This window comes from Schistocerca serialis, chromosome 7, assembly GCF_023864345.2.
Source record: "Schistocerca serialis cubense isolate TAMUIC-IGC-003099 chromosome 7, iqSchSeri2.2, whole genome shotgun sequence".
NCBI classification, from domain to species: Eukaryota; Metazoa; Arthropoda; class Insecta; order Orthoptera; family Acrididae; genus Schistocerca; species Schistocerca serialis.
Window position 1 is genome coordinate 521,415,096 of NC_064644.1, and position 14,814 is coordinate 521,429,909.

Sequence of the window (14,814 nt, forward strand, 5' to 3'; positions counted from 1 at the left end):
GGAGTGTACAACAATATGGAACCTGAAGGAGTTAAATAACTGGCAGGAAGTAGCACAAGATTGGAGCATTTGAAGGCAACATGTGAGCTCATCACAGGAGCTTAGAATCCTTTAGTAGGTATGAAGAAGAAAGGGAAACCCACTTGAGAAACTGTCATTTTCCATCAGTACACTCTTTTGACCTCCTATTGTGCCTGACAGCTTCCCCTTCATCCTTGTCTCCCCTTGACTGAACAACAATTTGTTACCTCTCAACCTGCAGTCTGAGCAACCTATTCCTCTTTCCTTTTCCTGGTGCTGCTACTGAGTCTACACAGCTACAGGAAAGTTGCAGCCTTTCAAAAGTTTTGTGTATTTTTTTCATGCTAAAATTTCCATTAACAGTAATCAGTGTTATAAGTGTTTAAAAGTGGCTTAAGTTGCTAGAACTTAAAAAGGCTCTAGAATTTGATGGAATCCCTGCAGGATACAGCAATTCATTTGTGGTGCAGAGTCATCTGCAGGCACTGAAACAATACTTGTATATGTTGTGTGTCAAAACAATGCAATGTAACCATTGCTGTTTGTAATATATATAAATTTGAAGAGGCAACAATAAAAATGATGGATGTCACATTTTTGTTGAAAATAAGTTAGGAGTGGCATTGTATAGCTGAGGATATGTAGAATGTATATAGAGTGTTGCACTCTAAGATACTGATAGTCATTCTGTAGTAATGGTCTGAAAATTACCTATGAACAGAAACAACGCTAGATAACAATTGTGGCATAGGAAAAAATGATGACTGTCATTCTTGCTTTTTTTCCAAATCTGTTTCTTTTATTGTGTATTCCCTGCAAACTTGGTTGGCAACCCTGCTTTTATTGTTCTCAGACTTTTGTTTTCACTATTATTGTTCTGTGGATGTTATTTATTTACAAGACGATAATATAGAAAGTGTGGAAGATGATGTAGATGACATTCAGAATGTATCAAGCACAGAGAAGTCTTCTAAGAAGAGAAAAAGCTATGGCAGAATGTTTGAGGTAAAGGAGACACTGCTTTTATCGTCTCATAAGCCTGGTGCAGATTATAAGTGTAAGAGATTAAAATATTTTGAAAATGTCTCTGCTGAACAGATTTCACAACTTCTTAAAGATTTTAATCAAATAAAGTTAAGATGAGCAGAATTCCTGCTTATTTGGACTGATGTCTATAAACCCAATAAAACAATGTAGGCCTAGACAAGCTTGGGACTATACAATGTTCCATGACAATTTGTATTCTTACAATGTTTGTGTCTGAGATGGTCAAAACATGACTGAGATATCTGTCTGTATTAATGCCTTAATTGCTATTCAGGGTATCACACTGTGCAGAGTTCAGACTTGGCAAACATCAGGAAAGACTCTAGGTGCAACACTTAAAGATATGCTTGGGAAATATGATCATTTACGTAGTAGGAAAGGTCCTGAGGTGTTTGAAGCAATTAAACAGCGCATTGAATCTTTCAGATGTAGGGCAATCCATTTCAACAGTAAGGAGCTGTACGTCCCCACAGAGTCTAATGTTAGGAAATTGCATAGCATGTACAAAGAAAAACGGTTCTGTATTATATCTTATCAGTATTACAGAAATGTATTCAATCCATGGTTCAATATAAAATTTGGTTTTCATAGATGCAATACCTACAGTACTTGTGACAAATTTCAAACAGAAATGAAAGTCATTACCCAGAGACTGAAGAGCACTACAAATGAAGAAGCATGAATGAAACTTCAAAGAGAGCAAATGTAGCTAAAGACAGAAAATGATGTACACAACACAAAAGCAGAAACATTCCACAGAAGAAAGAAAGCTGGAAAAATTAAGAATATTAAATAGAAAGATTGTGATGGTATTGTCATAGATTTTCAGAAAAATCTCATTATACCAAAAATTTCCATCATTGATGTGTTTTATAGGTGCCAATTATCTCTGGTTTTGTTTAGCATTCATTCTGTCTAATAATAACTCAGTTTTCCACTGTTATGATGAGACCATTGGACTGAATGGATCCAATTAAGTTGCATCTATGGTTGCACCACTTTATATTCACAAAGTTGGCACCTAATGTTAGGCATCTTTACATGTTGTGTGGCACATGCAGCAGGCAGAATAATAATTGTACTATTATCAGAGTATTGCATTATGTTGTCCACACTACAAGAAGACTGAACTCAGTTTCAGTAATTTTTCCTGTTAGATGTCACTCTTATACAGAGAGTGACTATAATATGGCCTTTAGTAACAGTAAGCCATGTGCTGAAATTCCTGACCATTGATTGAGCCATATTTCTGCAGCCTGAATAAATCTTTCTCCTTTTGATGTCATTCGAGTTGGTCAAGCTCTTCTCAGGTCTTGGACACATTTTTTTATCACCTCTGTACAAGGAGAAGTGTCCTTTTGCAATTCAGCCAATGAAGGAGCTTTTCCTACAACAAGAGATGGGTCATGTTGTTCAGTTCTGAAGATCCTACAATGATGCACAGGAGGGTTCATCAATAAAGCAACCTCTTTGTGGCCCAGGTCCACTCGAAGCTGATGATAAAGTTAGTGAGCTAAATTCTGGAGAATTCATCCTTCCAGATTATTTGTACAAAGGTAATATGGTCACCGTCATTTCACACTCTTAAAATAAGACAAAATATTTGGCATTGTGGTTTTAATATTACATCTTTCATTACAAGAAATCAATTTCTGTAGTTATGAAGAAAGTAATATCCGTTGAGCCCTGTTGCAGTAGTCATGCCATTCTTACTTGAAAAGATTAGGGACCTCCAACACTTGATGCAGTTTTGCAGCCCAGTAGCAAGGGATTTCAGAATGACCCTGCCATTTTTGAGACAAAAAAGCAAACAGCAAATGTCAGAAAAAAGCCAAGTATTTGGTACAACAGTGAGAACTAATCACATCACCCACTGTATTACTTCAGTATAACATATCTGACATTCATCATTGTTTCCAATAATAGGGTGTACTAACAATTGAAATTTGGATGTAGTCATCATTATTTTAAAATAAAAATTATGAAATGTATTAACAATATGAGACAATAAAATACCTTAACTAGTAGCACACATAGCTTCACACTAAACACTCTAGCTTTTCTCTTGAAAAACTGAGTACAAATGACATTCATCATTTTTCCCATTGCCTCTTCAAATTTTTTGGTTATAGTATTTCTTGATAACTCAACTCTTTTAAAAGTTACAGTTATTCAGAGGAAATTCTATCCAACAGCACACAATAATATCCAACAGGATTATGAAAAAGTATCTGCTAATCATAGAGAAATGTAAAGTACACAAAACATAAACTGAGCAGCCTGTGATTACAGGAGTGACACTTTGACTGTGATGCATCTATATCAGTGGATGCTGCATTGCTGCAATTCCAAAGATGTGCTTGGTGACGCATACTTCTGATGTCCTCTCCATTTTTATATGTTGTTGTTGTTGTTGTTGTGATCTTCAGTCCTGAGACTGGTTTGATGCAGCTCTCCATGCTACACTATCCTGTGCAAGCTTTTTCATCTCCCAGTACCTACTGCAATCTACATCCTTCTGAATCTGCTTAGTGTATTCATCTCTTGGTCTCCCTCTACGATTTTTACCCTCCACACTGCCCTCCAATACTAAATTGGTGATCCCTTGATGCCTCAGAACATGTCCTACCAACCGATCCCTTCTTCTAGTCAAGTTGTGCCACAAACTTCTCTTCTCCCCAATCCTATTCAATACTTCCTCATTAGTTATGTGATCTACCCATCTAATCTTCAGCATTCTTCTGTAGCACCACATTTTGAAAGCTTCTATTCTCTTTTTGTCCAAACTATTTATCGTCCATGTTTCACTTCCATACATGGCTACACTCCATACGAATACTTTCAGAAATGACTTCCTGACACTTAAATCAATACTGGATGTTAACAAATTTCTCTTCTTCAGAAACGCTTTCCTTGCCATTGCCAGCCTACATTTTATATCCTCTCTACTTCGACCATCATCAGTTATTTTGCTCCCCAAATAGCAAAACTCCTTTACTACTTTAAGTGTCTCATTTCCTAATCTAATTCCCTCAGCATCACCTGACTTAATTAGACTACATTCCATTATCCTCATTTTGCTTTTGTTGATGTTCATCTTATATCCTCCTTTCAAGACACTGTCCATTCCATTCAACTGCTCTTCCAAGTCCTTTGCTGTCTCTGACAGAATTACAATGTCATCGGCGAACCTCAAAGTTTTTATTTCTTCTCCCTGAATTTTAATACCTACTCCGAATTTTTCTTTTGTTTCCTTTACTGCTTGCTCAATATACAGATTGAACAACATCGGGGCGAGGCTACAAACCTGTCTTACTCCCTTCCCAACCACTGCTTCCCTTTCATGTCCCTCGACTCTTATAACTGCCATCTGGTTTCTGTACAAATTGTAAATAGCCTTTCGCTCCCTGTATTTTACCCCTGCCACCTTTAGAATTTGAAAGAGAGTATTCCAGTCAACATTGTCAAAAGCTTTCTCTAAGTCTACAAATGCTAGAAACGTAGGTTTGCCTTTCCTTAATCTTTCTTCTAAGATAAGTCGTAAGGTCAGTATTGCCTCACGTGTTCCACTGTTTCTACGGAATCCAAACTGAGCTTCCCCGAGGTTGGCTTCTACTAGTTTTTCCATTCGTCTGTAAAGAATTCGTGTTAGTATTTTGCAGCTGTGACTTATTAAGCTGATAGTTCGGTTATTTTCACATCTGTCAACACCTGCTTTCTTTGGGATTGGAATTATTATATTCTTCTTGAAGTCTGAGGGTATTTCGCCTGTTTCATACATCTTGCTCACCAGATGGTAGAGTTTTGTCAGGACTGGCTCTCCCACGGGCGTCAGTAGTTCCAATGGAATATTGTCTACTCCGGGGGCCTTGTTTCGACTCAGGTCTTTCAGTGCTCTGTCAAACTCTTCACGCAGTATCATATCTCCCATTTCATCTTCATCTACATCCTCTTCTATTTCCATAATATTGTCCTCAAGTACATCGCCCTTGTATAGACCCTCTATATACTCCTTCCACCTTTCTGCTTTCCCTTCTTTGCTTAGAACTGGGTTTGCATCTGAGCTCTTGATATTCATACAAGTCATTCTCTTATCTCCAAAGGTCTCTTTAATTTTCCTGTAGGCGGTATCTATCTTACCCCTAGTGAGATAGGCCTCTACATCCTTACATTTGTCCTCTAGCCATCCCCGCTTAGCCATTTTGCACTTCCTGTCGATCTCATTTTTGAGACGTTTGTATTCCTTTTTGCCTGTTTCACTTACTGCATTTTTATATTTTCTCCTTTCATCAATTAAATTCAATATTTCTTCTGTTACCCAAGGATTTCTACTAGCCCTCGTCTTTTTACCTACTTGATCCTCTGCTGCCTTCACTACTTCATCCCTCAAAGCTACCCATTCTTCTTCTACTGTATTTATTTCCCCCATTCCTGTCAATTGCTCCCTTATGCTCTCCCTGAATCTCTATACAATCTCTGGTTCTTTCAGTTTATCCAGGTCCCATCTCCTTAAATTCCCACCTTTTTGCAGTTTCTTCAGTTTTAATCTACAGGTCATAACCAATAGATTGTGGTCAGAGTCCATATCTGCCCCTGGAAATGTCTTACAATTTAAAACCTGGTTCCTAAATCTCTGTCTTACCATTATATAATCTATCTGATACCTTTTAGTATCTCCAGGGTTCTTCCATGTATACAACCTTCTTTCATGATTCTTAAACCAAGTGTTAGTTATGATTATGTTGTGCTCTGTGCAAAATTCTACCAGGCGGCTTCCTCTTTCATTTCTGTCCCCCAATCCATATTCACCTACTATGTTTCCTTCTCTCCCTTTTCCTACACTCGAATTCCAGTCACCCATGACTATTAAATTTTCGTCTCCCTTCACAATCTGAATAATTTCTTTTATTTCATCATACATTTCTTCAATTTCTTTGTCATCTGCAGAGCTAGTTGGCATATAAACTTGTACTACTGTAGTAGGTGTGGGCTTCGTATCTATCTTGGCCACAATAATGCATTCACTATGCTGTTTGTAGTAGCTTACCCGCATTCCTATTTTCCTATTCATTATTAAACCTACTCCTGCATTACCCCTATTTGATTTTGTGTTTATAACCCTGTAGTCACCTGACCAGAAGTCTTGTTCCTCCTGCCACCGAACTTCACTAATTCCCACTATATCCAACTTCAACCTATCCATTTCCCTTTTTAAATTTTCTAACCTACCTGCCCGATTAAGGGATCTGACATTCCACGCTCCGATCCATAGAACGCCAGTTTTCTTTCTCCTGATAACGACATCCTCTTGAGTAGTCCCCACCCGGAGATCCGAATGGGGGACTATTTTACCTCCGGAATATTTTACCCAAGAGGACGCCATCATCATGTAATCATACAGTAAAGCTGCATGCCCTCGGGAAAAATTACGGCTATAGTTTCCCCTTGCTTTCAGCCGTTCACAGTACCAGCACAGCAAGGCCGTTTTGGTTATTGTTACAAGGCCAGATCAGTCAATCATCCAGACTGTTGCCCTTGCAACTACTGAAAAGGCAGCTGCCCCTCTTCAGGAACCACACGTTTGTCTGGCCTCTCAACAGATACCCCCCCCCCCCCCCATTGTGGTTGCACCTACGGTATGGCTATCTGTATCGCTGAGGCACGCAAGCCTCCCCACCAACGGCAAGGTCCACGGTTCATGGTTCATGGGGGGGCCATTTTTCTATTTTTTTTTTTTTTTTTTTTTTTTTTTGCCCCCCCCCTTTGGGCAGGCAATTATTGAGTTGAAACTGTTTATTTTCAATATTGACTCTACTGCAGCCCATAACACTAATACAGTCTCACAACAAATCACATAAATACAGAATTGGCAGAAATCATGGGATGAACACTGGAACATCATATGTTAGGCTTACAGCAAGCTAGAATGTTTGGTGCAAGTCTACCAAAAGCACTGACACTGAAGTGAGAATGCAGTACACTGAAATTCCATCTTTTGAGTGTAGAGAAAAATATGAGATGTGGTGAGAAATAACAAGTAGTATTGCAGACAAATGGACTATGTATTCAACCACAGCTAAATGAAATACAAGCATATGCCATCAGTCAAAAAGTTTGAGAATTATTTTATTCCTGCGAATTAGGTGATGTCAGTACAGTAACTGTGGTGGGTGGCAGGTTGAACTAACAACAGCTGCACATTCAACCAGTCAGCTGTGAGCTGACAATGTTAACTAGTGGACATGCACCCATAGAGTGTCAATGTTGTTGTGTTACAAATCACAATGGAGTTCCATCTCTAAACTGATTGTTCAAAACATTGTCCAGAATGTTATGAAGAAGAGGAAAGTATGTGCAAAGTTTGTCCTACACACACTGACTCCTGAAGGAAAATAATGGTGCATGAATGCCTTCTGTGACCTGATTGAAATGGGAAAGACATCATGGGTGATGAGACTTGGTGTATCAAAATGAATGTACCGTAAAATGATAAAGTGTTGAAATTCACATGAAAAGTCAATGCTTTGAGGAATTACCCAAAATTCAAGCCATCATGACTCACAACTTTAACAGTGTCCCAAAGAAGGACACTTATGACAGTTTCTCGTTGTTAAATGAATGTTCTAAGCAGTGAACTCAAGTGAGGGAGGGGTGGGAGGAGGAGACTATGTAAAACATCTGACTCATTGGAATCGTCATTTAACTTTTATCTATTTTTTATTAATCCAGTCTTGAAACTATTTGGACTAACAGGGTGCATCTCAAAATCTCTGAAGTTAATGAGCATTTCATGGGGACATCAGTGTGGAATTGCAGTAGAAGTCAAAGCCTTATTGAGCCACAAGAGTCATACAAATACTTGGGAGTACAGAATGTGAGGTTAAGTCTTTGGAATCCTATCATTTTCAAGCCACATCAATTGAGTTAAAATTCTACTGCTAATATTTTAACTCAATTCATGCAGCTTGAATACTGAGAGGCTTTAATCAATGCTCATACATAGAGATATGAAGTGCAAGAATTATCTAGGTTCATTTGTAAATAAAGCAAAGCCAGCTTCAATTCTTTGACAGGATACCAGGAAACTGCAGTTTTGTACATAAGAGATATACCCTACATAACACTTCCATGGCGAATACCCTGTTTCATGTATTATCTGAGTTTGGATTTGTTTGAGCAGTTACTACTTGCTGTTACAATTTTTACCAAGTATGGGGTGTGTGTGTTTTTTCTGTTTAAGTTATGAGTCAGGTATATCCCACCTTCTCATTCCACTAATGGTTATATGTTTGTGGTATATTTTCTCTTTGTTGCTAAACAAAATGACAAATATTTTTGGTAGTGGAACACCTAGATGTAGTAATTCTGTAGTTGTTTAAACAAAACTGAAATAGACTGTGACTTCATCATAGGATAATTTTATATACACTATCAGGGTATGCGTAGTTTGCAAGAGAAACCAAAAGAGTAGTCCAAGGACACTGTACAGACATTGATTACCAGATAGACAGGACACAAATGAGGAACTGATTTTGCTAGATTTGTACATGGGCAAGTCAACCTTCAGGCTGCCATTGCATTTATAGACGTTTTCTCATATCAGGAGATTTATCACCTTTGGCAGCCACAGCTGGTGGTGTCATTGGAGTCTATAATTCAGTAATGAAAATGTGTATGTGTGTGTGTGTGTGGGGGGGGGGGGGGGGGGGGCGGGGGGTGTCCTCTGGACAAAGCAGTGGTGATTCATTACTGTCAGAAAACTGAACACCATATACACTTATTTTTGTTTTGTTTTATAAGTAAATCACATTCTATGAGTCATTGTTCTGTAATAGTTTGCCAATATAAATGTTTTTCTATCAAGTTGTTTTAATTTTGTGTCTTCATTTAAAATATTTTTATGCTATGTAGATATAATGTTTATATTACCAATAATACTAGTGTTTGGTTGTTTACTATGATACCTCAAGAAAAATCTGACTATACACCAGAAGAGCTAAGTTGAAATAAAACACTTGGAGTAGGTGACTTCCCATCAGAATTATTTAGACCTGTGAAAGAACACACAATTCTTTATATTTTGTGTGACACAGTGGCATGACCATTTCAGAATGCTGTAACAGGTTTGACTGGCTAGAGGCCATCATTAGACTATCAGTAGATGAAAAGAAAAGATGAAGAATCATTATGGGATCTATAAAATCTGTCAAGTAACTATGTATGACTGGTTCATAGGCACACACTGATGTGGAAACATTAAACTCCATCCCACCCCACCACCCCATCATCCTTCAGCTCTCTTATGATTGTACCTCTGTATTTACATAATTACTCTGCAATCCACACTTAAGTGTTCATTTTCTTTGACAGTTAATTTTCTTTAACATATTTAATAATATAGGAACACAGTATATTGTGACATCTCTTCATTCACATTTGCTTCATTTCCTCATCAGACAAGATGGATCTGTCTTTACTTATCTGAGTAACTTGCCACCAACTCCCCAGTAACTTCCTCCCTGGAAAAGGAACCTGTACTTCTAAAAACTAGTATTATTGCCATTATTGTTTTTTTACTCCTCCATTAACTGTACAGGGTATTGTACACCATGAAGGTAAATACTAGACATCTATCTGTATCTTCATGAACTTAATAAAGTTCTGAATGGAAGTTTCCTTTTAAACAGTTTAATGTTTGAGTGAGCATATTATTCATCAAATATTTGTGAACTTTCCAGAATGAATTTTCATTATGCAGTGGATTGTGTGTTGATCTGAAACCTTCTGGCAGATTAAATCTGTGTGCCAGACTAGAAGTCAAAGGTGAAATCTTTGCCATTCACATGCAATTGCTCCACGGACTGAGCTATTCAAGCACTAATTGTGACTTGCCATCACAGCTTTATATCCACCATTACTTTCCCTCCAACTTTCCAAACTTCTCAGAAGTAGAGCACTTGCCAGAAAAATGCAAAGGTCCCTTGTTCAAATTCCAACCCAATACACAGTTTTAATCCACCAGAAACTTTCATATATGAACTTTTTTGTTGTTCATTTGTTTCACATTTACTCCACTTTTGATGCTAGTGTCTTTCTCTCTTTACAGTTCCTGGTGTGCTACAAAATGTTTCTAATGAACTTAGATCAAGTCCATTGGACACACATGATCCAACAAGACAGGCACTTATATCTGTGCCTACCCATATATTTGATTCAGCAAATGGTAATATAATGTACTATGCAATTTTTGTGGCACTATACTCTTCAGATCAGAATTCATCAAGTGGATATCTAGAAACACCAATACAACTGTCAAACTGTAACATAACATGGCCTGATAATAGCTACTGGGGTGAAGTTACTGTAAATGGAATACCATCCAGTGAATACCAAGCTACACCTGACTGCTGGTATCCACCTACTGCAGGTACTATTTTGTGTATTTATGTGCTTTTTATCAGATATTGTTCATGGTTTATAAATAGTAATTTGCAGAAAAGTGGGATTCCTTAGTTGATCTACCTGCACCAACAAATATTTCATTTTGATGAAATTTTGGGTCCTTATTATGATTATGTTTAGTAATTCAAATTGTGACAGCTATACATTATACATAAAATATTGAAATAGTAGTGTAATTCACATCTGCCAGGATGTAAATAATGGTTGAATCATTCTAACTTTACGTGCAACTCTCATTAACTCACAGCTAAAAGTTTATGCAGGTATAGAACATGTCAAAAATACTAAATACATACTACATGTTTTACACAGTTGATATTATATGCTTTGATTTAGTGTTAATTACTCAGACCACAAGTTTAGCAGTTCTTATCAATGTTCAAAAATTGGAACACATTACATTTACATATTAATACAGTAATTATAATAAACATATAAGTCTACACATAAAAAAGCACATAAAGTTTTTTCTGGGACAATTCTCAAAAGAAAAGAGTTTATAGTGTTTATTTACTCTGATGCTACTATACCTGAGATGTTTAAGGATAAAATTTTAGATTTCACATTATGTAATGTCATTCATAATATAAATAATTCAAGAAAGTTTTGCATAACAAGCATATCTGAAAATGTGTGTGGGTCTTACTTCCAGGTAAGCTGAAAATGACACAAAAAAAAGTTTCACAGTAAAATTAAAACAATACAATACCCAAAATAAAGGCAGACTATTCAAAAGTTCAAATCTTCACACATTTGCAAAATCAAATTCTGCTGCTGGGCAGCATTCAATACTACATGCTCCATCCCATGCACAGCAGTGTGCTTGGATCCTCCTTGGCATGATGTTCGTGATATGGTCGAGATGTCATTGCTCGAGTCTGCTGCACTCTTTTGTGGCAGCCCTCTTGATGACATTGAATGTGTGATGCTGGTTTCTATGATAATATACTGTATTTTCAACTGGTTCCAAGCATGTTCAGTCGAGTTCATGTCAACAGACACCTAAGGTGATCCCATTTGGTTTATTTCTACCTACTGAGAAAGACGCTCCCAAGATGGGCTTAGTATACTCATGCATTATCATCTTGGAAGACAAACCTATCACAAGACTGTTGATTGTGGGGCTGAACAATGAGCTGAAGGATCCTGACCCACTACTTCAGTGTCCAAATTACTCTTGATAACACTGAGAAACATCCAACATCTGTACTCATTTTTTTGTTGTTGTTGATCCATCAAGTCATCTCTGACTCATGGTGACTTAATGAATGATGTCCCTCCATGCACTCCTGGGTGTTATTTTGGTCCTCAGGTCTTCCAGAGTCATTCCATTGCTTCCTTTGATGTCCTCTATTCATCTCCTTCCTCATTTGGTGCTTGGCTTGCTCCAATTCTTGACCAACATAAATGATTTATTAAAAATTGTGCTCTTTAGAGATTAGAAAAGTTTACTGATAAGGACCCAAGCAAAGCTATGCAAGAGACAGTGAGGACTGTTCAAATGGCTCTGAGCACAATGGGACTTAACATCTGTGGTCAACAGTCCCCTAGAACTTAGAACTACTTAAACCTAACTAACCTAAGGACATCACACAACACCCAGCCATCACGAGTGAGGACTGTGATAGGCTTACAACTGTTTCACAGCAAACTGCTTAAGCCTTAATCTTGCAAAGGCTCATATTATGAAATCCAGAAACAAATAAAAATGCTTTTAAATCCTAAAAGCAGAGATCAATAGGTACATATTAGATGAGGTTCCATGCATGAAGTTCATATACTTCCAGAATGGTAATAAACTAAGGTGGTACTATCATTGTATAGGTAATCAAAAACTTCCATACTGCCTTCTTTGTAGTTAAAAACCTGTGTGATCATGTTGAACTGCAAGTAGTATTGCTAGCTTGCTTCACACACTTTCATTCAATGCCATGGTGTAATCTTCTGGGGTAATGCAGCTAAGTTCAAAAAAGTATTGATTTTGTGGAAGCATACCTTGAGAATGTTGTGTAAAGTTAATAACTGAGTGTACTGCAGAAGCCTCTTCATCGATGTAGAGTTTCTTACACTTATGCGCCAATTCACATACTCCCTAAGAGTTTTTTGGTTGATAACAAGAGTGAATTTAGGATGAACTGTACAGTTCACAACCAAAATTCTTGAAGTAAAAATAATGTCAATGTAGACTGTACATCTCTACCCACAGTCCAGAGTAGAATTTTGTATACAGGTGCACATGTCTATAATGGATTGGCAGAGGACATCGAGCTGGAAACTTGAAATACCCAAATATTTAAAAACAAAGTAAAAGAATATCATATTAGCTATTCAATCTACAATTTATCAGAATGTTAAGACTCTGGGATGTAAATTCCATATAGCTCTAAGGTTTGTGTTAAACAGATAGTGGTTTTACCATTGTATACATAGCTAATAGTGTTCTGTGTAAAATTACATAAATGCTTTCTTTTAAATATTAGATGTAAACATCACCCGATTGTGAGAAGGGGAGAAGCAGTAGCTTTTTTTGCAGAGTAGCTGTTATCTGCTAATATACATGTCCCAGGAGGAATGATAGATATTCATGATATAAAAGGAATGTCCATTCAAAACAAAAAAGTCTAGTAAACATGAGCTCTAAAAATCATTCCTTAAGAGCTATTAGCACTTCTTCATATCTGATACTGTGAAACAAATCTTTTCTTGTGCAAGGTCTTTGATTTCCATATTTTGAGGGACATTAGGATGGACCAAAAGAAGAAAAAAAGTCCAGTAAATATGGGCTCTAAACTCCATACCTCAAGACCTATGAGTACCTGTTCATCTTGACATATGTCTCTTCTACTGAACAAGTGCTCATAGCTCTTAAAGTATGCACTTTAGAGTCCATGTTTACTAGGTAATTTTTACTTCATTTTGGGTCCATATTACCTCTTCTAAAAATATGGAAAGCAAAGAGCTTTCAGTATCAAAGGTGGAGAAGTGCTCACAGCTCTTAAGGTTTGCATTTTTGACCCCATGTTTACTAGACTTTCTTGCTCCAAATGATCATTCCTGTCATATCCCTGAATATTGACCATTCCTCCTGGGACACTCTGTGTACATAAGTAAAGTAAGGTGAAATTTATTCCAATAATTATCAAAATGAGTGGATTTGTGTGCATCATGATATGTGATCAGTATACTCTACAGAAGCAACCAGCAGCTCCTCACTCTGCCTGTCAATGTACAGCTTGACTTGAGCATTCCAAATTTCTGAAATCCGTCATCCATTGTAGAATTTATATAATGTGTTGTGTAAATGAATGAATGAATGAATGAAATCAATGAATTAATTATTGAATGAGAAAGATGTTATTGATGTGCTCAATTCTAAGCTTAAGTTCTTCCTTTGTTTGTTGATTGATGAATATATTTTCCTAATGAACTCATAACAATATAATCACAATTTATTTGAGTGGTCTGTAATTATATCTTCATTTATTCTGCATCTGATAAATTAAAATGTGCCCTGCATCCACCACCATACATGCACAATCCATCGAAGATTCATGTATGTTCATGTATGAATTAAAATATTTTTCAAAAAATAAAAAAACATTGTTATTAGGGAGCTACATTTTTCTCAGTTTATTCATTACTGTAGTCCACATATAAAAGTTTTCTGTCACCGAGAAGAGCTAATATGACAAATTTTTGTATCTTCATGAGACAAACTGCTGTTTTTTTTTTTCTTATTATTATTAGTCCCATAACATACATACTCTAAATCATTTGATTCTGGTGCAGGAGACATGTCAAACTGTGGTAGAATTTAACCAATTTAACTGTAAACAAAGAACAGTTGATGTAAAAAAACAGATTTTTTTTTTTTTTTTTTTTTTTTTTTTTTTTTTTTTTTTTTTTTTTTTTTTTCCATCGGTCTACTGACTGGTTTGATGCTGCCCGCCGCCACTAATTCCTTTCCTGTGTTAACCTCTTTATCTCAGACTAGCACTTGCAACCTACGTTCTCAATTATTTGCTTGACATATTCCAATCTCTGTCTTCCTCTACAGTTTTTGCCCTCTACAGCTCCCTCTAGTACCATGGAAGTCATTCCCTCATGTCTTAGCAGATGTCCTATCATCCTGTCCCTTCTCCTTATCAGTGTTTTCCACATATTCCTTTCCTCTCCGATTCTGTGTAGAACCTCCTTATTCCTTACCTGATTATCAGTCCACCTAATTTTCAACATTCGTCTATAGCACCACATCTCAAATGCTTCGATTCTCTTCTGTTCCGG

General features: G+C 36.9%; 1 protein-coding gene across 2 annotated transcripts in view; it reads left to right on the forward strand.

The window, feature by feature from the left end:
- The window catches only part of LOC126412247 (phosphatidylinositol phosphatase PTPRQ-like), a 452,520-nt gene that overhangs the window by 266,708 nt on the left and 170,998 nt on the right, over window positions 1-14,814 (forward strand). For both annotated transcript variants that reach the window (XM_050081743.1, XM_050081744.1), the window contains one exon: window positions 10,175-10,495. In XM_050081743.1, coding sequence (XP_049937700.1) covers window positions 10,175-10,495 — 321 coding nt within the window. The remainder of the gene's footprint in view (window positions 1-10,174; window positions 10,496-14,814) is intronic.